Source organism: Cervus canadensis, chromosome 2, assembly GCF_019320065.1.
Source record: "Cervus canadensis isolate Bull #8, Minnesota chromosome 2, ASM1932006v1, whole genome shotgun sequence".
NCBI lineage: Eukaryota > Metazoa > Chordata > Mammalia > Artiodactyla > Cervidae > Cervus > Cervus canadensis.
The window spans coordinates 94,619,059-94,645,924 of NC_057387.1; the positions used below are offsets into that span (position 1 = coordinate 94,619,059).

A 26,866-nucleotide genomic window follows, 5' to 3' on the forward strand; every position below is an offset into this window, starting at 1 on the left:
CAGCGAGTGGGGCTACTCTTCCTTGTGATGCATGGGCTTATTTCAGTAGCTTCTCTTGTTGCAGAGCATGGGTTCACTAGTTGTGGCGCACAGGCTGAGTTGCTCTGCAGCATGTGGGGTCCTTCCAGACCAAGGATCGAACTAGTGTACCCTGCATTGGCAGGCAGATTCTTAACCACCGGAACACCAGGGTTATCGCTCCATCCTTCTCTTTTTTCTTTTTTTAAATTGTATTTGCTTATTGGCTACACCATGCAGCATGTGAGATCCTAGTTCCTTGACAAGGGATTGAAACTGTGCCCTCATACTTTGGAAGGTGGAGTCTCAACCACTGGACCTCCAGGGAAATCCCTCCACCCTTCTTAAAATACACTCATTTCCTGGCTTTTGTGACAATGCAGCTCTTGGCTTAAATGTCACTTCCTTCAGGAAGTGTTCCCTGACACACACACACACACACCCCGCCCAGGATGAACGAGGTACCATTTAGTTTACTTTCATAAAACAAAATAGTGCTTCAGTTTTATGGCACTTCTAACAAGTGTCTTTATGTGATTGTGCATTTGGGGTCTGTTTGCTAGAAAAGTGGGAAAAGCTTCCTTCAGCAGGGACAATTTCTGATTGGTTACCCAGAGGTGATACCTGGGGGAGGAGTTCAATATATTTATTGGATGGATGGTTATGAAGGGGGTATCCTAGAGATGGGGAAGTGGATGGATGAGGACTTGCAGACTAGGAGAAAGTCACAGAGTGAATATAGACTGGGAGCTATTTGTCCTTATGGGCACAAATCAAGGTCACAGCTATAGTAGGATAAACTTGAAAAGGGCTGAGGGCCAGGGCTGACCACGACACTCCTGTGTAGGATGAGAGAAGGAAAAGGAGGAGTCAGATGGGTTCACTAATAAGTCATCCACTCCTCCATTCAACAAGCCTTTTTGGGGTACCCACTGAGTACCAGGCACCATGCTGGGTGCTGGACCTACAAGGGCAAACCCCACACAATCCTGATCCCAGGTCATCTCATCTGCCGCCGTACACAGGGACAGATGCCACCTGTGCCATCAGATGCCACATACAGACAGTACCACCACTCCCAATCTACATGTGGGGAAACTGGGAAGACCCGCCAAGGCTGGATGGGACGTTCAGGACATGATGAGACTTGATTATGTGGCTGTCTTTTATGCCCAGGTTATCTGGGGTATAAAGCTTCTTTCTTTGGCTCTGATCTGATCGATTATTTATTGGTAACTTGAATGAGGTTGGAGAGGTTCAGTGTTCAGATTTGTGGATAGACAAAGCTGGGAGGCTGAACAGAAAGTGTGAACAACAGAGCCAGGATCCCAAAGACTCTCAGTGAGCTGGGGTTCTGGGATAACCCTACAAGATGGTGCCTCTTAGGGACAAGTGGGAGGTACAATACTGAAACCCTTCTGTAAACACCTGTTACCAGATACCAGCAGAGGAGCACAGTGCTCGGACATGGCTTCTGTCTCCAGGGTTGTGGTCACTTAGCACAGAACTTGGCTCTCAGAGAGGGTTTACTGCATGTTCTTGGGATGATTGTTCAAACAAAGCATGTACACCAAGTTTAGAGTTGGGTATGTAGATTCAAGTTTTCTCTGCTCAAGTCTTTGACCTTTAGCAAACTTGCTGATCTACCCAGTGTGTGGGATCTTAGCTCTGACCAAGGATTGAACTCATGCAGCCTGCCTTGGAAGCACTGTATCTTAACCATTGGGTCATCAGTGAAGTCCCTGTCAGTAACCCTTTCTGAATTTCAGTTTTCTTATCTACAAAATGGAAGCAATAGTGTCCATTTTTTCCGGTGAGATAATGGATTATCAACTCCACAGCCTAATTGATGTTGGATTCTATTATTAAGATGCAGACCCTGCTTTCATGCTTTTAGGCATGAACAGAAGCACCAGGAAGCCCTTTCAATACAGCCTGACAGTTGTAAGAGGATGGCCACCCTTAACTTGGATTGGTGGGGCAGGGGGCTCCTTAGGTAGAAAAATGAATTCCAGGCAGAACAAGTACAGTGAGCAAAGGGCATGGAAATGGGAGATATACAGTATCCCAAGAACTGCCTGAGGGTCCCAAGGAAGGGGAGGAATTCAGATTGGTCAGTTGCACGGTCAGGTGAAGCATGGCCTTGTGGGTCAGAGCCAGGAGTCCGGACTGAGTACAAGCTCTTAGGCATGATGAGATTTGCTTTTAGAAAGGCCACTCAACTGCCATACGAGTCCTGGCCACAGGACTGGAAAAGGTCAGTTTTCATTCCAATCCCAAAGAAGGGCAAATCCAAAGAATATTCAAACTATCACACAATTGCACTCATTTCACATGCTAGCAAGGTAATGTTCAAAATATTTCAAGCTAGACTTCAACAGTATGTGAACCAAGGACTTCCAGATGTACAAGCTGGATTTAGAAAAGGAAGAGGAACCAGAGATCAAATTGCCAACATCCAATGGATCATAGAAAAAGCAAGAGAATTCCCAGAAAAACATCTACTTCTGCTTCATTGACTACACTAAGGCCTTTGACTGTGTGGATCACAACAAACTGTGGAAAATTCTTAAAGAGAATAGCTAAGACCACCTTACCTGCACTCTGAGAAACCTGTATTCAGGTCAATAAGCAACAGTTAGAACCAGACATGAAACAACTTACTGGTTCAAAATTGGGAAAGGAGTATGTCAAAGCTTCATATTGTCACCTTGCTTATTTAACTTATATGCACAGCACATCATACAAAATGCTGGGCTGGATGAATCCCAAGCTGGAATCAGGATTGTTGAGGAAAATATCAACAACCTCAGATAGGCAGATGACACCACCCTTATGGCAGAAAGTGAAGAGGAACTGAAGAGCCTCTTGATGAAAGTGAAAGAGGAGAGTGAAAAATCTGGCTTGAAACTCAACATTCAAAAAACTAAGATCATTGCATCTGGTCCCATCACTTCATGGTAAATAGATAGGCAAAAAATGGAAACAGTGAGAGACTTTATTTTCTTGGGCTCCAAAATGACTGGACAGTGACTTCAGCCATGATATTAAAAGACATTTGCTCCTTGCAAGAAAAGCTATGACAAACCTAGACAGCATATTAAAAAGCAGAAACATCACTTTGCCAACAAAGGTCCATATAGTCAAAGCTATGGTTTTTCCAGTAGTCATATATGGATGTGAGAACTGGACTATAAAGAAGGTTGAGCATTGAAGAACTGATGCTTTAGAAGTGTGGTGTTGCAGAAGACTCTTGAGGGTCCCTTGTACAGCAAGGAGGTCAAACCAGTCAATCTGAAAGGAAGTCAACCCTGAATACTCATTGAAAGGACTGATGCTGAAGCTGAAGCTACAATCCTTTGGCCACCTGATAGGAAGAGCCAACCCATTGGAAAAGACCCTGACATGGGTAAGGATTGAGGGCAAGAGAAGGGAGCAACAGAAGAGGAGATGGTTGGGTGGCATCATCAACTCAATGGACATGAGTTTGAGCAAACTCCGGGAGATGGTGAAAGACGGTCTGACCTGCTACAGTCCGTGGGGTCATAGAGTCAGACACGACTGACCAACTGAATAACAACAACAACAACTCAAATGCCAGTTGGAGACAGTTGGAGACGACCAGTTTGGAGTGGGGAGGCCAGGCAAGAAGCTCTTGCAGTGGACTAGGGAGTAGAGGAAAGGCTGAGACCAGGCAGTAGTCACGTGACTTAGAGAGCCTTGAGGCCACAAGACTGGTGGTCAGACAGGAAGAGGCAGTGGTTGGCAGTGGTTGGCTCCTCTGGGCCTCCACATCTTGGGACATCAGGTATAGAATAAATCAAATATTGATTCTAATTCCCCACCTCATTTCTATATGTAGAAAACTGGGTGGACCCACAAAGGCAGGTTGGGTCATTCAGGACTTGATGAGACTTGTATTATGTGGCCTGATCCAAGTCACCAGTAGGTACTTAGTCAAATCAGAGCCAAGGAAAGAGCCCTGGGGTTGTCCTGCCCAGAAAACCTGGGCATGAGAGATGGCCACATAATCAAGTCTCATCAAGTCCTGAATGTCCCAACCAGCGTTGGTGGGTCGTCCCAGGTTTCCTACATACAGAAACTATGTGCTTCTAGCTGTGGGGCCTTTCTGCAGTGAGAACACAAATACACACAACAAGGTTAGTAGGATAAAATGACATGATGACTATGAAGGGCCTAGATATTAGTTGGCTCATATTCAGAATGTTCTTCTCACTTGCCCTGATTAAAATCATCTTATCACTCCATGTATTAAGTTGGAGAAGACTCTTGAGAGTCCCTTGGACTGCAAGGAGATCCAACCAGTCCATCCTAAAGGAGATCAGTCCTGGGTGTTCATTGGAAGGACTGATGCTGAAGCTGAAACTCCAATACTTTGGCCACCTCATGGGAAGAGTTCACTCATTGGAAAAGACCCTGAGGCTGGGAGGGATTGGGGTCAGGAGGAGAAAGGGGACGACAGAGGATGAGATGGTTGGATGGCATCACCGACTTGATGGACATGAGTTTGAGTAAACTCCGGGAGTTGGTGATGGATAGGGAGGCCTGGTGTGCTGTGATTCATGGGGTCTGAGCAACTGAACTGAACTGAACTGATGTGGAGGAGAGTACAGCAACCCACTCCAGAATTCTTGCCTGGAGAATCCCAATGGACAGAGGAGCCTAGCAGGCTACAGTCCATAGGGTCGCAAAGAGTCAGATATGACTGAAGAGACTGAGCATGCACATTAAAGATGTAGGTCTTTAATAGCACACCTGCCTGCCTCCTTTCATTCAACAAATATGCTCCAGAATGCAGCTCTGAGAAGACAAGATCCTAGTCTGCCGCATTTATCACTGCAGTCCCAGCATCCAATACAGCTCCTGGTCCCTAGTAGATGCTCACTTGGTGTTCACTGAATCAACTAAACACCTTATAGGCACCATTCCACACACTGAGTACTGTGATGAGCATGACACAGTACAGTTCTCAGGAAGCTTATTTGAGTGGAGACACACACACACACAAAAAAAAAAACCCCAAATGATCCTAGTGACAATGGTATTAAGTCTAAGGGGTGGCATGTTAGGAGAGGTCAGAGGAAGCTGTTTTCCAAGTAGGTGATCAGGGAGGGTGACATGGGTGTCAAGTGTTCCAAGCAGAGTGACAGCTAACACAAACACTCTGGAGTGGGGACCAGCTTGAGATGATCGAGAGACCATAAGGTCTCATGTGGCTAGAGCACAGGGAATGAGAGGAAGAGACATCCAAGATGAGGCAAGGGAGGTGGGCAAGGGCCATGTCATGTGGGACCTCAAAGGACTTGAAGAGGCCAGATTTTTGTCTCGTTTGATTGGGAAGCCATTGTAAGGTCTTAGGGAGAGAGGTGACTCAATCTGATATACACTTTTATGTGATCACTCTGGCTGCTGTATGGAAAATGGACTGGTTGGACAGGTGGGAAAGGAAGCAGGGACCCCAGTTTGGTTATTGGTGTCCAGGTGAGGGGCAGGAGGCTTGGACCAGAGTGTAGCTGTGGGAGTGGAACGCAGTGGGCACTTGTTTCCTCACTGACCACCTCCCCTGCCCTTGGCAGCACTTGGCCCCATCGTCTAACCTTTCCCTCATCCCTGATCATGATCGAGCCAACATGCTTGTGCCAAAATCTGCCACCCACACAGACCCCAGAGCCTCTCAGAGATGACAGACAGGCTTGGAGGAGCTTCAGCACCACTAAGAACAGGGCTGGGCATGGCCATGCTGGGATTAAAGCGGGGAATCCATAACCCAGTTATTGACTGGAATTAGTGATTAGAAAGAATGGAAGTGAGGTCTGAAAGCACAAGGCTATCAACCAAAGAGAGAAATGGGGCAGGAAGCTGAGGCAGATGCTGCGTGATTCCATGGAAACATATGAGCCAAAATGACAATAGCAGTTATGAGAAATCAGAGCAAAGTGCAGCAGCTTCTTGATCATCCCAATCTAGGTGTCTCTGTGGATTAGGCCCTCTAGTCAGCTCCCAGGGAGGCTCTTGTCTGCCCTGAGACTTGCCCCACCGAGGCCAGGTTACTACTGACAGAAAGTACAGGGGCCACCGGGCACATGATGTGGAGGGGAAGACACCTCTGGAGAAGCAGGAAAATCTGGGCAGAGAAGGAAGCCTTGGGAAAGCAGTTGTCCTGGAAAGAATCTGATGTGGGTCAGGTGGGAGCCAGGGGACAACCCTGCCCGAGGGCTCAAGCCAGACACATCTTTGACAGCAAGAAAGCGAGTTAGGGCTGGAGCCAGGGAGGCACGAGGAAGCTCTGCTTGTGGGCCCAAGCGGCCCCCAGAACAGCCCAGATGAGCTACCTGCTGCCCACCAAGCAACACAGGCCCAGACAGCTCACTTCCACCCCAAACCGCCGCCCTAGCTCAGGCCTCAGGCCCTTCCTCACACTAGGATCATGGAACAGCCTCGTTACCCCCTCCAGGCTCTGCCACTCCAGTCTACTCTCCTCAGCACACCTGGGTGATCTTTCAAGAGCACCTCATTGCCCTGGAGACTGGATTCAAGTCCCTGAACTGGCCCCCCAAACTCCCTTCATCTGACCCCCACCTACACCTCTCTGCTGCTCCTCCTGGGCCCACACAATGCTTCCATATACCAAACTCGTCCTAGTTTTCAGGCATATTTTTCCCTCTCCCTGGGATGTCCTCATCCCCTCCCTCAGCCTCTGGGAACTGTCTCTACACAACACAGGTTCTCCTCCTTTGGGAAGCCTTCCCAGAACATCCAGTCCTTGACTGGTCCTGCAAGCACTCTCTGCCAGATCACCTTGTCTTGGGCTTGCCTCAGGCTTGCCTCCCCAGGCCTGTGGGCTTCCCTCCCCATACAGCATCCCAGACTCCCTGCTGCCCTGTGCCCAGCCCTGTGCTGGCCGCTGAGGACGAAGATGTAGAAACAGTGCCCCTTCGTCAAGGAGAGCCAGTGTGCTGAGGCGACCCACCTGCAGATGCCCACCACCCAGGGCTGACTGGACAGAAACAGCCCCCCTACTCCAGGGCTCAGAGGGAGAAAGAGGGATCTGAGCTGGGCCTCAAAGGATTTAATGGTCGAGGAGCAGAAAGGGCCTCCTCAGCAGAGGGAGAAGAGAGAAGACAATGTCTGATGAAGTAGGGCTTAGTCTGAGGGTTGGGAGGCGGAGACGGGGAGGCAGTGGGTGAGGGTGAAGAGCTGGGGCTGCAAGAGCCACCCCGAAAAACCTGTGTCCATGCTGTGAGTGATGGGAACTAGAGGAGGTTTGGGAGCAGGAGACGGACATGGCTAAAGTCGGGTTCTAGAAGGGCGGGTGTCCAACCCCCGGGGCCCGAACAGTGACCGCCAGAAAGCACACACGCCAGACACCAGTTCTTGACTGTTAGTCATCATGTCATGCCCACTGGCTGCCACAGTGAGGAGGGTGGTCAGGACAGAGAGCGGACCTGGAGAGGAAGTGAGGTCCAAATTCAGTGGGTCTGGGCTTCTTGTAGAGGGCAACAGGGGAGGGACTCAGAAGCCTCAGCCCAGGCTGAACATTCCTGGCGGGGCGGCAGCTGTGCCCTGACTAGGCTGGATGCAGCTCCGGGCGGGTCTCGGGTCCTCCAGGGCCGGGTAGGCCGCAGTCAGGATAGCTGCTTGTCTGGGTTCATCAGTTGCTCCACCTCCCGCATGAACCGCAGACACAGCTCTTCCTGCCAGGGCAGAGCCACACACTGCACAGCCACGGGCAGCCCCACGCTCTTCCTCACAGCCTGCAGGGGACACAGGGGTTAGGACCCGAGGTGTCCAGGCAGGGCCCCACCTGGGCCCGGGAAGCACCCCAGCTGGGAAGGAGGGGCAGCACAGCAGGGCCCGCCCGCAGTCTCTAGGGGTCCTGCATTAAGAAAGGCCGACAAGGCCTGCGCCTGTTTATACTGTCCTCTCCACTAGAGGAAGGGGTCCCGGCGGGGAGAAGAGGGGAAGGGACTCACCTTCTGCAGCATCTTGTCCCAGATATCGCCAAAGTAGCCCTTGTAAAGCTGCATCTGGGCCTCGTCCTCGGCGGTCACCGTGGTGACGGGTACCACCCCCGCAGGGAAGTCCAGGCAGTTGTAGAGCAGAGTATAGCTGATGGCCCCTGAGACACAGCACAAGGGGCTGAAGCAGGTCAGCCGACCTTCCGTGACGACTGTCCACTCCGAGCCCCCATCTTCCACCCTGAGAGAGAGCACTGGCCTCCACCAGCAGGGAGGGGTTCTCTCCGAGGGCTGAGACTTGAGTAGAGTGACAAAGCCCAGGGCAGGCTGGAGAGCCCGCTGATGCTCGCCCTATGCCTCCACCCCTGCAGCTTCATTGCTGTTTTCTTGGTTTATCTAAATCCCACCTGGACTTCAAACACCACCTCCCAAAAACCATAGACTCTGTAACAAGACCTCCAACTTGAATATCGCTGAGGACGAGGAGCTCATTCCCTCCCAAGGCATACCACCTGACTCCCATCTCTCCAGCCAACCAGACTGCGAGCCTATCGGGGGTGGAGTCCTCCCCCAGGGTTCCTCTCCTTCTACTTCCCAGCAACCCCACCAGGCACAGGGCGGAACTTAGAAGAGAAGAGACAGGTGAGAGGGATGTGATGGGGCTGCCAGCCTCACCTGTGGCCTTGCCTGGGCCGTTCAGGTCTAGAGCAGGGCCCAGCATGGGGGTGAGCAGCACATCCAGCTCCAGGGCTCTCCACTGGGCCACCACGGAGTGCCGGTACACCTGCAGAGGACAGCGCACACCCAGTGAAGCGCTCAGACCCAGCCCATTACACGGACTCTGCAGCACAGGCACTGAGGCGGGGTGACTGGCCCCATGCCTGCCCCAGATCCGAACTGAACCACGATAGGATGGAGGGCCTCAGGACATTCAGACAGGGATGCTTTCAGGGGGCATCAAATGCTCCACGGAGCCACAGAGACCACTCTTCCTGCCAGGGCAGGGCCACAGAGTGCTGGTTACAGGCAGCACCAGAGTGGGGAACAGGTTTCCAGGGCAGGAGTCCCACCCAGGCCGACCCAGGCCCTTAGGACGGGCCTCCAGGCAAGTGAGGGTCACAGAGCAGGCCCCAAATGGCCCGATCCAGGGAGTAGGAGTGGGGGATGATGGGCCACTCCAGGGGAGCAGAGGGACCAGTGCCCAAGAGACCCCGAGGCATATGCCCTGTCCGACCCCACCCCCACCCGCCCTACTCTAGACCAGGGGCTCTGGCCTCACCTCAATCTCATGATGCAGTTCCCAGAGCTTTCCAGCTGACCTGGACAGAGGGAGTGGAGTCACCGACCATGACAATCATAGCCATGAGGATTAGCAACATCAGGCCCCTACTCTCAAAACCTCCCAGATCTCCTTCCTCCTCAGACCCTTCTCAATTCCAGGGCACTCTGAGAGGAAAGCAGTGCAGGGCAGAAGTTCTAATCCCTAAAATTCATATCCCATGGAGTCCCCAAGAGGGAATTAGGCCAGACCCCCAGCTACTCTTAGGACACAGAGCCGCCTGAGGTCCTCAATGCCTGGTGGTGAGAAAAGGAATGGGCTTCCCCTGTGGCTCAGCGGCAAAGAAGCCACCTGCAATGCAGGAGCCACAGGAGACACAGGTTCAGTCGCTGGGTGGGGAAGATTCCCTGGAGGAGGGCATGGCAACCCACTCCAGTATTCTTGCCTGGAGAATCCCTTGGACAGAGGAGCCTGGCGGGCTCCAGTCCATTGAGTCACAAACAGCTGGACACAATTGAAGCGACTTAGCACACACACATAAAAAAGAAGGGAAGTCCACAAGTTGTAAGGGCTTGAGAATCAGGCAATTTACTCCCATCTTTTCTGCCTTGAGGCCCCGAGGGGCAGGCAGGAGCAGGCGCAGTGCAGTTCCGTCTCTACGACCAGCACTTCTCATGGGTCCCCAGTATCCCCTGCTCCTTGCCACCCACTAGCTCCTTTCTGGGCCTTTCCACCCATATCCAGGCAGGGCAATCTCCTCCTCTTCATCCTCTCCCAACCCTGTTCTCCCTCAGGTCCTTACTCTCCAGCCTTTCCTGTATCTTGCTAAGACATTTTCAAGATTGCCCCCCCACCCTAACCAAGGCCACTGAGGTTGCCACCCTGCCTAGACCACTTCCAGCCTCAGAAGCTACTTCTCTCATCATTTCCCATTGGAGAGCACTTGGACCCAGGTCAGGGGAACAGGCGTGTAGGCATCTGGGCGTGGGAAAAACTCTTACCGAGACTTCATACTGCTGAGAAAGTTTGAAAACCTTGGGAGCTGTAAAAGAACAGACAGTGTCAGTGACTGTTTAGGCCGCGTGTGGCAATAATCTTCAGGCCACCTAGGCCTCCTCCCTCTGTCCCTCCCCGCAGGCCCCAGGTCAGCACTCCTCTCAGCACGCAGGTTGGCTGAAGATGGAAGAGCATGAGGGGAGGAAAAGAGATAGGGTGGGGGCTGAGAAGAAGAGGAGGCTAAGGGAAGTGGGAAAGAGCCCAGTGGCGCCCACCCTTCCACTCCTTGTGTCCTCACCAGAGGCTTCATCATGAAAGCCAGCAGTCCTTTAAGCCATCCAGGCAGCCTCAGAATTGAGATCAAGTCCCCCAAGCAGGGATCCACGAAATCACCTTTGCTGGGAGACAAAGGGTCCGGTCCAGGTGCATCCACCCAAAGCGTCCCTCCTGGCTCACCCCCACCTGCGGCATCCCCCAGTCTCCACTCAGTGACTCAACCTCCCTCCTCACCAGACTCCGGTAACCGCAGCCTCCAGCCCCTTCATCCCAGCCTCTCCTTTCCAATAGGTGACATGTGTCTGCAGACCCTTTGGGATGCTTGGGCTCCACCCATATCCACTGGAGCTCCCCAAGGCAGGGCTCCCTGTCTCCCTCCATTGCAAACTCAGCTCGGAGCAATAAATAAGAACTGTGGGCAGCATCTCCCTGGCCCAAAGATACTGCCTAAGGCATCTCCCCACAGATGCTGATGCCAGCCTGGAGGCACGAGTGGTGTAATCCCGAGTGGGTGCAGTAATCCTTGCCTCTGAGGCTATCTCTGCTCTCGATCTCAGGGAAAGGTCTCAGGCAGCTGATCCTGGAGCCTCACCCCTAGGGCCAAACTGAGGGGTGGCCCTTTCCACTGAAGTGAAAGTTGCTCAGTCGTGTCCAACTCTTTGTAACCCCATGGAATAGTCCATGGAACTCTCCAGGCCAGAATACTGGAGTGGGTAGCCGTTCCGTTCTCCAGGGGATCTTCTCAACCTAAGGATCAAACCCAGGTCTCCGGCATTGCAGGTGGATTCTTTACCAGTTGAGCCACCAGAGAAGCCCAAGAATACTGAAGGAGGTATCCCTTCTCCAGTGGATCTTCCCAACCCAGGAATTGAACCGGAGTCTCCTGCATTGCAGGCAGATTCTTTACCAGCTGAGTTACCAGGGAAGCCTCCCAGACCATACTTGGCTACTGGCAGAAGTCCATTCAATCTGGGCATGTCCCCAGGAGGCAACTTCAAAGACCTGCCCTGCCCCCAACAGCCTTTAGAACTGAAAACATCCCCGTGGGGCCAGCTTCTCAAATATGAGCTCTGCAAAGCCCCATAAAGCAGGTGTGGTCCAATCTTCTGACTTTTCAGACAAGAAAACAGATCCTGCTCAAAGGCGGAAGATGTGGCACAAATCCAAGGAGTGTGGAGTAATGGCAGGTCTATGCCTCTGCCCTCCTGCTTGACTCCACCCTTGTTTCTCAATCTTTCCCCAATAGATAGGTGACTTCCTGCACAACTCAGCCCAGGGCCAGGCCAGGGCTGCTCAATCTTGCCTCTCCGCACACTGGCACCTTTCCAAAGTCTCCCTGACAAGGCAGTTCTAGGCTCAGCTTGAAGCGGGAGGGGTGGTAAGGTCCCTGCCCAGAAAGCTCCAGGCCTTCTTCAGGTTCTGCCGAGGCCTGTCCTCCATCTTCCCCAGTGGCCTGTCCCAGGGAGGAACACAGCACTCAGATGCTCTCCCTGTATCTACCCATGTCCTGATCCCACCACCCACCCCCAAACCCAGTTACTCACAAGTTCTGTAGGAAGGTCGTGCCACCATCACTGAACAGCCCACCCGTGCCTAGGATCTCCAGAGCATGGGGTATGTTGCTCGGCAGGAAGGGAACCAGCTGCAGAGATGGAGGCATGTAAGGTTCCAGACCTAGAAACCCTTGGGTCCCATCCCCCAAAACACACTGTCCAGGCAGCCCTCGGCCCTCACGGTGCCCTCACTGGAGCCACAGAGGCACCCTTGTTGGCCCATGATAACTCCCCGTAAGATGTGTATCCTGAGAGGAGTCTGGAACCACATATAAGCTGTCTCAGGTGAGTGGCCCCAAGCCTGCCATCTCAGTGCCTTGAGAACTCCTGGACAGCTGTGCACCACTCTTTGTGGTTGACGAGGAAGGACCACTCCATGCAGCTCCCACATCCCAGCTCAGAGGTGAGGTCACCATCAAGCATGTACCCCAATACTTCTGATCAGCCCCTTTTAACTGGTCCCCCAGGGGTCAAATTTGCAACCCCAATCTCAGACAATCAGGGTGCAAGGGTGCCAGGGATGGGTGGCAGCCATGGATACCTAGAAGGCTTCCCTGAAGGAGAGGCAATGCCAGGACCTGTGGGTTCCCCCCTCCCCTAGCATACCGTGTGGCCAGCAACCTCAAGTCTCTGCTTGGTCTCCAGCAGGGCCCGCTTCATGGCTGGCGTGGGCATGGTATAGTTGTCGGTCTCATAATACCCTATACGCAGGGGCTGAGAGCTCCTGTAGATCTGGGGGCAGCACGCATGAGTCAGAGTCAGGTCAGGAGACGGTGGCCCGAAGCAGGGCTCCCAGAGTTCAGAGCCACTACTCAGCCCCAGACACAGCTTTGAGGCTGCTGCCTAGATCCCCCAAAAACTGACCGCCAAGGAGGCCAGCCCCTGTTGTGTTTGACCCCTTCACAAAACACCTTCCCAGTGACTCCGCAGGTGGACAGAGCAAGAAGGAAGATTCCACAGGCTTCAGGTCTAGATAGGGAGATAGGCCCTGAGCAGGGCCGGGACTCGCCCCAGGCCACTCGTCAGGGCAGAGTGGCAACATCAGGGCAGAAACCCAGGCGTCCACAGCCTGTTTCAATAATGCAAGTCCTGGCTCCCATAATAGATTGCTCCAGACCTTGGGACAGGGGCCTCATTGCCTCTCCTCCCTCTCGGGAAGGGGCCCTTTGGTAGAGTTAGAACATCTCCTCAGCTGAGGAATGGGAGCTTGCCCTCCCTCGCCCCAGCCCAGATCTCCTGCTGCCCAGGGGTCTTCACCGTTTCCCAGGCAAGAGGTCTGTAGTAACGCCAGACCGCTGAGAAACGGCACTTACATCACACAGCTTACACAGCCTACATTAACATGGTTTTACTACACCACTCCTGGAGGAGGGCATGGCAACCCACTCCAGTATTCTTACCTGGAGAATCCCCATGGACGGAGAAGCCACCAAGAGCTACAGTCCATGGGGTTGCAGAGTCGGACACGACTGAGTGACTAAGCACACACTATACCACTGCTCACATCTCTAACTTGACTGCTCCTGAAATCTGTTGCCCGTAAAGTACAGATAACTTTATTAGTCATTCTTAAAAGACCCGTCAGCTCTTCAATAGGATCACCAAACGACAGTTTATCCTCCAAGACTCCTTGAACTGCTCTCCTCAGAATCCTCACTTCGCTGCACCCACCAGTCCTAACCAATTACATTATGACCCAATCCTAACCAACCCCCTACACTGACATGAAAGTGAAAGTGAAAGTGACTCAGTCGTGTCTGACTCTTTGTGACCCCATAGACTATACAGCCCATGGAATTCTCCAGGCCAGAATACTGGAGTGGGTAGACTTTCCCTTCTCCAGGGGATCTTCCTAACACAGGGATCGAACCCAGGTCTCCCGCATTGCGGGCGGATTCTTTACCAGCTGAGCCACAAGGAAAACCCAAGAACACTGGAGTGGGTAGCCTATGCCTTCTCCAGGGGATCTTCCCAACTCAGGAATCGAACCGTGGTCTCCTCCATTGCAGGTGGATTCTTTACCAACTGAGCTATCATTGACATATCCGCAGACAAGACAACATCAATATTCTAACTTTGTGCTCCTCCCCCATGCCACTAAGGCTCTGTGTGGGCAGCGCCCTCCCTCACCACAGACAGTAATACACTCAGCCTTATCTGATCTACAGGCTGTTTGGTGATATTTTGGAGGAGCCAGTATCTGACAGATCCCTGCCCACAGATTGCAGTTTTCTCTGGGAGAGAGATCGCTCCGCTTTTAACTGTTCTTAACTCACTCAGCCTCCATGCCAAGCATTCTGCTGGAGGCTGGAGATAGAGAAATGAATGCTGTAAGAAAGGCTCCTGTTCACTGTCTTGTCAAACGTGGAAGAGGTTCGGGAGTTCTCCCTCAAGCTGTTCTTAGCCTCAAGGTCCCTCCTGTTCCACAGCGACAGCCCCAAGGCTCTGGCTCCCAGCCAGCCAATTTGAAAGGCTCGGGATTTCCAAACGCAGGAAAGGGCACCATCTGGTGGCTGTTTGCAGAGGTGCTACTGCGCTCAGTCACTAGGTCGTGTTGGACTCTGCAACCCCATGGACTGTAGCCCACTAGACTCCTCTGTCCATGGGATTATCCTGGCAAGGATACTGGAGTGGGTTGCCATTTCCTTCTCCAGGGAATCTTCCCGACTCAGGGATTGAACCCACGCCTCCTGCGTCTCCTGCATTGGCAGGCGGATTCTTTACCCCTGTGCCACCAGCAGAGGCGCTAGTGCTGGCCTTAGACTCCCGGGGGCTGGTTTGCAGGAGACAGGGCCTCCCAGGCCTGCCTGCAAGGGCTCAGAAGCACCAGTGAGCCCCGAATCCAACCCCATGCCCACCCCCACCCCTGCTCACCTCCTCCCTGAAGGGCAAGGGGGGCACGGTGGGGTCCAAGCGGAACATGTCCTCACACAGCAGCGCTCGCAGGCACAGTGCCAGGCTCTCCACGTCCCGGGCCATGGGGCCGACCGCGAGCTGTACTGTGGGGCAGGGAGGGGAAGAGAGAGAGATCACCCAGCCCCGAGGGGTTCCGGGGCTGGGTCCAAGCAAGAGCTGGGCCAGGGCCCTGGAGTGTGAGCAGACAGGAGGTAGGAATGCAGACCTAGAGTGACCTGGGGGCCCAACACTGCCCCAAGGAGAGGCAGGGGCAGAGGTGCAGACCCCCCTCCTCCAGGGCACAGAGGGAACCACAGACCTCACCTGCTACCTGTCCATAGACACAGCCCTTCAGGCCACTCTTGCTGGATAAGAAACACAAGAGGTTGGAAATGGGAAATGGCCACCCCCTGCCCAACCCCACATCCAGTCAGCAGCCCTCAACTCTCTCACCACTTTGGCAACTAGGAACCAGGGGCTGGTGGTGCTATGACACTACCTCTTAGCAAAACCCCAGTCAGGGAATCCCTGCCTGGAGCCCGGAGAGGTGGGAAGCTAAGCCAAGGTCACACAGCAGGACTCAGAGGCTCCCTCCTCCTGCCACCTACATCCTACCTGAGGCGGTTCCCCGTGGGTTTGAGGCCGCAGATGCCACAGAAGGCTGAGGGAAAGCGGATGCTGCCTCCAATGTCGGTGCCTAAGCCCAGTGGGGAGCCCCCAGCAGCAATGAGGGCCCCCTCGCCTCCTGAGGAGCCACCTGGGCTCTTGGAAGAATTCCATGGGTTCATGGTCGGGCCAAAGAGGGGGTTACTGCAGTCAAAGCTGGAGGAAGCGGGAAGGGGTCAGCCCCTGTCATGTTGGTACCAGTGCCCCTGCCCCCCACGCTGCACCCCTGGGACCCAACCTGAGCATGGACTGGGGGACATTGGTGTGCACGAAGGGCAAGGCGCCCTGCAACTTCAGCACCTGCACCAACACACAGTCACCCTCCGCTGGCACCCCCTGGTTCAGGCTCAAGCCCAGTGTCGAGTCCTGGCCCTAGAAGGAAGGATGGGTGAGAGGGACATGGTTGATGAGCCAGGGGGGCTTCAACACACAGGGTCTGCTCCCACTACCACCCCACAGGCCAAGCCAGGACACACCTGTGGTGCCCTCTCAAGGCCTTTGGACCTAGGACTTCCTCTGAGGGTGACCCAGGACCCAGAGCTGGCTGGCAGGGACTGGGGCAGGGCACACCTTGTAGCTGAAGCATTCCTTGAGGCTCACGGGGACACCATAGAGCAGGCCCTGTCTTGGGACCTTGCACAGCTGAGTCTCACAGTCTGCCAGGTAGCTGATCACACAGTTAGTCCCTTTGTTGACTTCCCAGGCCTGGGGGAGGGAGAAAAGGACATACGAGGCTGGCTTCTTTTGTTTTTTCAACTGTGGTATAATCAACATAGCGTAAGATTGGCCTTTTCAAATCTACCACCAGTGACAGGGTAACCATTAACATGACCCAGAGCCAGGAGCACAGAGGGTTAAGTAGGCCCAGTACTGGCCCCACTGGGGACACGCGGCCCAGCTTTACCTAGGCTGTCTCTGACCTTCAACTCCAAGACAGACAGAGAGAGAGTGCTCCGAGGACCAGGACACTCAAAGGAACAAGATACTGACCTCAGATGTCCTCCAGAGATGAATAGAGAGTATGTGTGTGCTGCAAGGACCACAACACTCCAGAGGAACAAGATAGTGACGTCAGATGCCCTCCAGAGGCCGAGCTGGGGGGAGGGTGACCCTTGGCCACCCCACCCACCTCCTCCTTCAAGCTACACCAGTGCCCAGTGAGGCTAGATCCCCGTGTTGAGTCGCACCAGGAGTCAATGTAGAGCAGGGCTAGACCCAGGCTTCTGCTTCCTGGCACCCAGCACTCTCCTCTGCCCCAGGCCTGGCCCACACCTGCCCAGGTGAAACCTCCACCCCTCCCCAAGAACACCTGAATCTGAGGAATGGCTGGCTATTACCAGCTAATAAGATCATGAGTGTGGCCCTACTGCCAACTCAGGTATGTGAAATCTGTCTGCTGCCCAGGGCAGGAAAAGAGGAGGCCAATCTGTAGCCAGAATGCTCTCTGTGGATGCTCCCTCTGAAGGGCTGGAGCTTTTTCAGAGACATGGATTCAAAACAAGCAGCCCCATCTGTTGAGACTGTGTCCTTTCAATGCACCTAGCCCAGGGGTGTCCAGTCCTTTCTCCATGGTCCCTCTCTGTCCCCCTCTCAGCTGCAGTCACTCACACCACTCTCACACCCCTGGCACTCATGTCCACCTGCTTAGGGGTCAGAGTCACTGCCACGTACTCTCTTCCAAGAGATCATATCACATACAAGTCATTCTCACAAAGCACAATTTCTTCCTTCTTTTCGTTTCAAACACATTTCTTGAGCACTTACTATCAACATATAAAAGACATAGTGTTAGGCCTAAGGTACAAAGACAAATAAGACTCTGTCCACCAAAAGCCCACACATGTGCCTTGGGAAAGAGAAAGACAAGGCAAGCCCTACAATGTGATGAGAAATGTGCTATTAGTAAGTGAACGCTGAAGAGGAAACCCTAACCCAGACTGGGAGGGGAGGAGGGTTATGGGAAGCTTCCTGGAAGACGTGACTCCTCTCTGAAGACTCATCAGGGGAGCCTGTTGCACTGTGCAGGGCAAGAGCAGGGAGAAGAGCCTTGCAGGAAAAGGGAACCCAGAGCACAGCAGGCTCTGGGGCCAGGTAACTCCAGCAGCTGAGCCGCCGATGCCCCAAAGCCCGGAATCCTTGACCAGAGAGGACGCTGGAACGCTGAGCGGGCAGCCGGCCAGGAGGCTGGTGCTTGGTCCTGGAGGGAGACTGGTGGAAGACTAGGGTAGTGGGGGAGACAAGGGAATGGTCTAGAGGGAGCTCTAACAGGGAACAGACCAGACTCAGTGACTGATGGGGTGGGGGCGGAATGGGGAGGGAAGTCTGGGCTAAAAGCCAGGTTTCTAGCTAGGACAACATGCTCAGTGTCCCCAGCACATGCACATACACAGAGCCTTCTCTCTCAAACACACACAGCTCTGGCTCCCTCCCTCTCTCCCTGGCAGCCCTTGGCACTGTGGTCCCACCATGGCCCTCCAGCCAGGTTTTCCCACAGCCTTGCAGAGAGAGAGGAGGAAGGAGCAGGGTCACTCCCTGGCCTTACCTTTCCCATGTAGGTGAAGAGCACAGCCTCGGGAGACAGGTCCCCATTTTGTAACTTCTGTACCAGTTGAGGCAGGGGCAGGGCCAGCAGCGCCTCTGAGTCCAGGTCAGGGTTCTGGGGAGACACCTTGGATCAATCCCTTACTCCCCCCAGGCCCCATGTGCCTGCAACAGACACCTATGGCCCATGCCCCCAAGTCCCAACAACTACCAAGCACGTGCTCACTGTCACATGCCAGCCCATAACAGACATGCCTACCCGCAGCTGACATCACAAATGTGCTCCAGCCTGGGCAGGCCCTTGCCACCTGTGGACAGTACAGATCTATCTCTTCCAGAAGCTCACTCGAGGGGGGCCCAGGGAGAGGCCACGTCCAGGCTGAGTATTAGACCATTATGAAAAAATTTCCCAGGTGGCGCTAGTGGTAAAGAACCCGCCTGCCAATGCAGGAGATGTATGAGACAAGGGTTCAACCCTTGGGTGGGGAAGATCCTCTAGAGAAGGGTATGGCAACCCACTCCAGATTCTTGTCTGGGGAATCCCATGGACAAAGGAGCCTGGCGGGCTACAGTCCATAGTGTTGCAGAGAGTTGGACATGACTGAAGTAGCTTAGCACAGTGGTTGCTGAGTGTGGCCACACAACTTGTTGATGTGCTCTGTGTTTGGATTAAATGTTACCACCATTCCCATTGCACAGCTTAAAAAAACTGAGGTTCACAGAGGGGAAGTGCCTTGATTAGGACTTACAGATAAACTATAGTTCTCTGTCCATTCAGCACAAGCTGCCCACTGGTTGTCCACCTGCACCTAACTACTCAACCCTTTGGCAGGGGAGGGCAGAAAGAAGAAAACCCTGTCCTAGGTGGCTGGGGTTGAAGTTAGAGCCACATCCAAGAGAGAGGTTTTTTTCCATTCATTCCATACATATATATTAGGCATCTACTCTGTACCAAGGACCATGCTAGACATAGGTATACAGAAGTGAACAAGAAAGTCACCTCCAGGCTTTGCGGAGTTTGAACAAGGTGCAGAGTTGGGAGTGAGGAAATAATTTGGTGGCTCAGTGATAAAGAATCTGCCTGCAATGCAGGAGACCCGGGTTCAATCCCTGGGTCAGGAAGATCCCCTGGAGAAGAAAATGGGAACCCACTGCAGTATTCTTGCCTGGAGAATCCCAGGGACAGAGCCTGGGGGGATACAGTCCAAAGGGTTACAAAGAGTTGGACATGACTGAGCAACTAACACACAGAGATCATTTATAAGTAAACAAATAAGAATTTTACATAGTCAGAAATAAAGAAAATAACAAGTGGGCAGCACACAGGTAGAGAGGGTGGTCAGGGAAGAGCTCTCCGAAGGAGGGACGTTGGTCAGACACCCACTGCCAGGCCTCGGAGGCCTCCAGAGTCTCTGGGATCAGCCCCTGCCTGCAGATTCCCGCTGGCTTCCCCCTCAAGGGCTTTGGGCTAATCAGGAGAGAATCTGAGTTCAGCCACCACATCTCATCTCTACCCTCCTCTGCTCTTGCCAAAGTCACCAGGGACTTCCTCGTTGCCCAATACAGCAAACACTTGACTCTTCATTCTGCTTTGAGTCTCATGGAGGCGTTCACAGGGCTGACTTCAGACTCCTCCTGGGCACAGTCATACCCCTTTCCCGGGATTCCCTCCCTCCTCTACGCTGTTTCTGTCATCCACTCATTCAGCCAGTCAACACACATGTTCTGAGCACCTACTCTGTATCGAGCACTACGTTAGGGCTATGAATTTAGAGATGGCCAAGACAGACAAGTCCCTGCTTTTAGAGCTTACCTTCAAGAAAACAAATTAATTAAGAAAAGAATTTGAAAAAGAAGAAAAGAAATTTTAATAACACAAGGGACATCCCTAGTGGTCCAGTGGTTAAGAATCCGCCTTCCAGTGCAGGGGATGTAGGTTCAATCCCTGGTTGGGGAACTAAGACCCCACATGCTGCAGGGCAACGACAGAGCCTGCGTGCGCTGGAGTAGCAGTCCCCAAACTTTTTGGCACCGGGGACCAGTTTCATGGAAGACAATTTTTCCACAGGCAGGAGGGATGGGAAGGAGGTATGGGGGTGGGGGGTGGTTCCTCAGTAACGCGAGCAATGGGGAGTGGCACATGAAGTTTCGGTCACCTGCCCCAGAGCACACCTCCTGCTGTGCAGCTGGTTCCCAACCCACCATGGACTGTTACTGGTTGGTAGGGGCCGGGGACCCCTCCCCTAGAGCCTATGCTCCACAACAAGAGAAGCCCACACACCGCAACTAGAGAAAGCTGGCGTGCCACAATGGAGACCCAAAGTTTTTTAAAATAAAATAAATTTTTAAATTAAAAAAAAAAGAAAGTTAACAAATGATGACAGATCACAATACGTGTGAGAAAGGAAGTAAACAGAGTCTGTGACAGAAAGAACAGCAGACAGACTCAGATGCGCGGGGCAGGCGGAGACATCGTTTCAGCTACGACCTGAAGCACAAGAAGGAGCCAGACACAGGGAGAGGCAAAGGCTCCCGGAGGCTCCTCTGGGCACCTGCTCTTCCCTCTCTGATGCTGGGAGAAGTCATGCCTTCTCTTGGCTTCCGCTCCAGGCCCCTACACCTATCACATGGCCTCTAGATCGTCCTTCAGCCTCCAAATCGTCCCTTGCCTGACCCAACTGAGCTCAGACCCGCTCACTCGACTATTCCCTTTGTCCCCTCTGTTCCTGTGTCCTTCCCCTGAGCTCACTGCCTCCTATCTCCTTTCCACCAGCTCCTCTTCACCAAGGAAGGACGCTGCCATCTATCCTCATCTCCGCCTCCTTCCAGCCACATCTAATCAGTCACCACGCCCCTAAGCAGCTCTGGAAAATGGCCACCTCTCTGTCTCCTCTACTGAGACCCTTGCCACTGCCGATCCTTTCTCTACTGGGTCACACAGGGGCCACCTAGCTGGCTTCTGTGCCCAAGCTTTGTCACCAGACCACACAGCACAACAACGAGCTCACCTTGCCTGTCCCCTTCAGGTTGCCTCCCACCACAAGGTCCAGAAGATGCTTCTAGGCTGAGGTCCTGTCAGACCCCCCTGCGCCCCCTCAGTGTGACACAGCCCACTCACTCCCACCTCACGCCCAAAGCTGAACACCCATCACACACACCCACCACACAGCCTTTGAAACCCAGCCTCAATATCAGGAATATTCTACCCCTTCCCCAAATTTGTTAGAGATACAACACTTACTTGGGATTTTTTTATTTTCTTTTTTCCTTTTTTAATGATATAAGGAGAGACAAGCAGAAAAAACGGATCCATGATCTACCCCCAACATACTAGATAACTCCTGTGTGCTAAATCTCTTCAGTCAAGTCTGACTGTTTGTGACCCCATGGACTGTAGCCTGCCAGGGCTCCCCTGTCCATAGATTCTTCAGGCAAGAATACTGAAATGGGTAGTCATGCTCTTCTCTAGGGGATCTTCCCAACCCAGGGATTGAATCTGGGTCTCTGCATTGCAGGCAGATTCTTTACAATCTGAGCCATCAGGGAAGCCCAGACAACCCCTGATGACTTTCTTTTTTCAAGATATGCAAAATGGAAAGGAAACACTCCCCCCACCTCTAGGACCACACTGACAAGTCCCTCTTCTGAAAAGGAAGTCATAGTTAACAGTTTCTGATGAAACCTCATAGGGGAAGAAAAGTTTGTGAAAAACCCACAATGTATATAGTTGTTTATATATATTCTATTTTTGGACAGAGGGATCATACTATATACACAGTCCTATGCCTTGCATTTCTCCCCTCACAGTGAAAATAGCAAGATTTTTTTCTGATTATATAAATATGTGGTCATTGTAAAAAACGAAAAACGGCCTACCAATTTGTGGAAGAAAGTAAAAATCACCAGAGAGCCCACCACACTGGGGTAATGATCACCAGGAGCCTGATCACCACCATTCCCCACCTCACCCAGGGTGTCCACAGAGGTCCTGTGCATCTCAGCTAGAAGCTGTCAGTGAGCTCCTCTCAGTTCTCAGCACAAATGTTCATTCTTTCCTCGCTCTTCTGTGTTGACAGTTGATGACACTGTTGCTAACAGCTATTTTTAAGTCTTCAACTAGTTATCAGGCAGCTGAGACATTTTCTCTTTCACAAGACACCAGAGTAAGTCTGAATGTCCAGGAGGCCAATCTAAGAAAATGGAGGAAATTAAAATGTATATGGAGAATGCAGGGAAGTATACAAATAAGATCTCACCAAGCATGTGGCCATCTGTATGCCTTTTTTTCCAAGAATAGGATATTACAGCTATCATTGAATCACTGCCCCTCCTCAACCTGTTTTTCTTGTGAACCACCTACTGTCTTAATTTCAGATACCCTAGATGGTCCTTCAAGTTGTTTTTTTTTTTAATTTTATTCATGGTTGATTGTTGTTATTATTTTTTAAAATCACTTCTGTTCTGTTTCAAGATATACATTCCATTAGATCATGTGACCACTGACATTGACTGAAACAAAAACCATACTGTTCTTCCATTCATTTACTGAACTGCTTTAAAATCAGCTTCTGGTTGGTCTTGGAGATGCCAGGAGATGGAACTACAGGTCAGATCCAGTTGAAGGGAGAGACATTTGTAATCCAGTGGGATTTTGACAAAGGGGCTTGTAAGGTCTGTGCGGCAAGGGCGTTCAGGTTAAAACCAGAGGTGTAGAGGCACTGAAGTGTGGGCAAGTGGGATGGCTCTCCCAGTCGTCATGGTCTATCAGTGGCAGTCCCTCACATCAGTCTAGAAAGGATATTAAAACTTACTTAGGGGGCTTTCCAGGTGGCTCAGTGGTAAAGAATCCACCTGCCAGTGCAGGAGAAAAGGGTTCAATCCCTGGTCTGGGAAGATCCCACATGCCATGGAGCAACTAAGCCCATGTGCCACAACTACTGAGCCTATGCTCTATAGCCCAGGAACCATAACTATAGAAGTCCATGCACCCTAGAGCTCATGTTCGTCAACAAGAGAAGGCACAGCAATGAGAAGCCCGCATGCCGAAAGGAGAGAGTAGCCCCAGCTCACACAACTAGAGAAAGGCCCATGCAGCAACAACAACCCAGCACAGTCAAAAATAAAACAATTCATTTAGGCAGTAAGGTAGAAGCAAATGGGCAAATGCATGTTACAAATTAAGCCTCATGGTCAACAGAGCGTATGAAAAGCATGCCTCACTCTAAAGTTGCTCTAGAGTCCTGAAAGAGAGGAACAATTTTGTGAAGTTCAGGAGGCGCTTGGGACCTCCCCTCCTCCAGCAGCACCTTGGGACACAGGAAGTATCTGGGTCCCAACTCACTTCTCTGCAGTCTATCAGGCAGGATCTGTACCACAGGCTGCTGTATTCACCCAGGGGCCCCCTGACCTCAAGGCCCCCTTCTCAGTATAGGGCTGGGCTGAGAAAGCCCCAGAAGAAAGGCTGCTGAAACAGCCTCAAAACGCCCAGCAACTCCAGAGCCAAGCAGAAAGAGCCTTAGGGATGGGATGGAGGAGGGGCTTCTCCCTAAGGTCATGTGTGAGCTCAGCTAAACTGCCCACCTTCCCCAATGGCTCAGTGGGTTAAGAATCTGCCTGCAGTGCAAGAGACACAGGAGATGTGGGTTTGCGTGGGTTTGATCCCTGGGTTGGGAAGATGCCCTGGAGGAGGAAATGGTAACCCACTCCAGTGTTCTTGCCTGGAGAATCCAAGGACAGGGGATTCTGGTGGGTACACAGACCATGGGTCAAAAAAGTCGGACACAATTAAGCAACGAAGCACACAAACTGCCCACCTCCTACTGATCCCAAAACTATTGTCTGCAAGACCTCACCCCATGTGCTGACTGCTCAGAACAAGACTGCCAAACTAGTTCTCCCTTTCTTCTGCCAGTCACTAGAAAATCAGAAGGGAATTTCCCTACTTACTCATCTGTGCGAGCCAAGTTTTGGTGTTCTGAGGCCAGGCTCTGACCCACAGAGGATGTTTAAATAACTTTTGGTATTTAAAAGCCAAAACCTGCCCTGGAAGTTATTGTTGTGTTGTTGTTCAGTCACTAAGTCATGTCCTGCTCCTCCCAACCTCATAGACTGCAGCACGCCAGGTTCCTGTGTTCTTCACTATCTCCTGGAGTTTGCTTAAATTCATATCCATTGAGTCCGTGATGCCATCTAACCATCTCATCCTCTGCTCCCCACCCCCATTCTCCTCCTGCCTTCAATCTTTCCCAGCATCAAAGTCTTTTCCAGTGAGTCAGCTCTTTGCATCAGGTGGCCAAAGTACCAGAGCTTCAGCTTCAGCATCAGTCCTTCCAATGAATATTCAGGGTTGATTTCTTTTAAGAAATCTACCATGGAAGAGTTGGTTCTTAAAAATAAGGAAAGGCTGTTGCTCCAGAAGGAAACTGGATGCTTGGATCCAGATGCTGATGCTTGGAGCTGAAGTGAGGGAAGACCCACCCTTCTACTACCCCACACCCCTGCCAGCTGGTGGGTTCCTTGCAACCAGGAGGAGAGTCATGTGGGCAGGAACTGTGGGTAGATTCCTGCAGCTGCCCCCACACATTCCTTGGAGCTGGCAGAACTCAGCTAGCTAGTTGCACAGGACTTGTAGTCTCTGGAGCAACCAAGGTTCTCTAGGCTGGGCCTGGCATCACTGCAAGGATCCCTAAGCAGGGCACCAGGGAGCTCAGCCAGAGAAGAAGGATCAGACAGTGACGAAGCTTTGCTCAAGTAGATAGGGCAAGTGGCCAGTTTGGATTGAGTCCCTAAGAACAAACTGTGTACTTTCACTGATTGTGTGCCAAGTCAGTGTGTGAGGGCTAGAACCAGATATGTTCTTATTTCAGTAAATAAACAAATAAGACATTTTCCTGGTCCAGGAATGGTATGGTGTAAATTCATACCAGTACATCCAGCTAAAACCTCAAAGCAATCAAGGCCACACCCAGGGCCAGGCATCCAAGGCTGGGTTCTCCCTTCCTAATCTTTCTTTCCTGCTCCTCTCCACTGGAATGAGGCTGGATGGTTCCACCAGGCATCTGGGTTCTAGTTCTAGCTTCTGCCTCATCCTGTCCCATCATCTGGAATGCCTTCCCACGTTATCACATCTGAATTCCATCCAACACCCCTTGGGGCAAGTCTTCTCTCTCACAGCACAAAGGAACTGAGTTTGGTATTTTGACTTGTAACTGAGTCCAGCGTGTCACACCTAGAGGAAAGCCTCCTCTTCCAGGCCACTTCCCTCATCCCCATACACACACTGAGCTGATCCAGAGGGAAAGAAGCTTGTTGACAGGTCACCCAGGGAAGGGCTGGAACTAAACCTATCCATGAAAGGAACTTATAACCCATCCGACTCCACAGCCAGGTGACAGGAGTCCACCTCAGCAGGTAACACCCTGTGGACTTGAGCAAGTCCCTCCCCAGCTCCCTCTGAGCAGCCTCAATGAATTTGAACTGTAAGCTCTCAGAAGCCCCTTGGCCATCACTTTATGATTCCAAAGTCCTAAACCCAAGCATCCTATTGGTTCTCATCTTGCAGTTTAAGCGTCCAATAAGTCCATGATCTTGAGATTATCTGGCACACAGCAAAGCTCCTCTTTGACCCAGTGAGGCGACAGCCTTCGACGACCTGCCCTGTCCCTTTCGTTTCCATTCTGCCTCTAGGCCCCATCTGGCTCAGAAAAGAGTACGGAATGCATGATGGCGAGAGGGGTGTCAGAAAGTTACAAACCTGCGCTGCCCACACACCTGAGCTGCCAGCCGCCCGCCCCTCCGCGCGCCCGGGAGGCTCAAAGCGCTGCTACCACCCCTCCCCCCCAACAGCGATTCCAGCCCCGGCTGTCACCTGGAGCCGGAAGCGCTGCGCCGCCTTGTCCATGGTGCCCAGGCCCGCTTTCTGCCTCCGTCGCGCCCGGACCGCCGAGGCCCGCGCTGTCCGGCGACTGGACCAGCGCAGGGCCAATGCCGCCGCCACGAAGCAGCAGGCCAGGGCGGCCCCGGAGACGCCGGACAGCCCGGCCCACGGTTCTTCCAGCACCATGATCTCCCGCCGCCGACCGGTTGCAACCGATAAGGAATCTGTGCTCGCGGACTCCGCCGCAAAACCCGGCCTGGATCAGCCCGGGATCCAGCGCCCGCCTGCGCCGGAGGGAAGGCAGAGGCTGTCGAGTCGCCGGGCCAAGCGCTGTTGCCTGGCAGCCGGCTGGAGAGAGATGGAGCGCAACGGTCAAGGTGAAGCGCCGCGGTTCCGCTGGGACGGCTCTCCAAGTTCTAAGGCTCTGGGCGGTGCCGAGAGGGAGGAGCACCCGCTTCCCGTGGGCGCCCTCGGAACCTCGAGCCTAGCGGCGGTTCGGCACCCGCGTCTGGCCTGGCCTCAGCCCGGTGCACCCAAGACCCTCAACTCACAGAAGATGCTGTGCAGCTCGAGCCACTTCGGGAAAGAGGATGGAGAGCAGCGACAGTCTGTGCTCGCGGACCTGATTAACCCTGCAAAGAGTTTAGCAGTATCATTCCTGGAGAAGCTTGTGTTGGGCTGTGTACCGCAGGGCACTCGCCTCTCCCCTGCGTGGGGCTTGGGGGTGCCAGCAGGAGAGGGGCACAGGATGTTTCTCTCAGGGAGCCCACCTGCTGCCCCCTCCCCT

General features: G+C 52.7%; 1 protein-coding gene across 1 annotated transcript; it reads right to left on the reverse strand.

Moving 5' to 3' along the window:
* Positions 1–7,406: 7,406 nt before the first annotated feature.
* Positions 7,407–26,497, reverse strand: LOC122437026 (fatty-acid amide hydrolase 1). Its single transcript, XM_043461449.1, has 15 exons — positions 26,071–26,497; positions 18,205–18,318; positions 16,233–16,367; positions 15,901–16,034; positions 15,612–15,818; positions 15,321–15,361; positions 14,976–15,100; positions 12,708–12,833; positions 12,093–12,190; positions 10,571–10,670; positions 10,278–10,318; positions 9,277–9,316; positions 8,673–8,781; positions 8,013–8,158; positions 7,407–7,793 (listed from the first exon to the last, which is right to left on the reverse strand). The coding sequence occupies exons 1-15, from the start codon at positions 26,263–26,265 to the stop codon at positions 7,665–7,667; spliced, it is 1,740 nt and encodes a 579-aa protein (XP_043317384.1). The 5' UTR covers positions 26,266–26,497; the 3' UTR covers positions 7,407–7,664.
* Between the last annotated feature and the right edge of the window lie 369 nt (positions 26,498–26,866).

Excerpts from the sequence above, each read along its gene's own strand:
- LOC122437026 (XM_043461449.1), bottom strand. The coding sequence starts at position 26,265 with ATGGTGCTGGAAGAACCGTGGGCCGGGCTGTCCGGCGTCTCCGGGGCC. Across the intron at positions 9,317-10,277 it reads CTCAGCAGTATGAAGTCTCG|GTCAGCTGGAAAGCTCTGGG; the intron begins GTAAGAGTTTTT and ends CCCTCTGTCCAG. Across the intron at positions 8,782-9,276 it reads AACTGCATCATGAGATTGAG|GTGTACCGGCACTCCGTGGT; the intron begins GTGAGGCCAGAG and ends TGTCCTCTGCAG.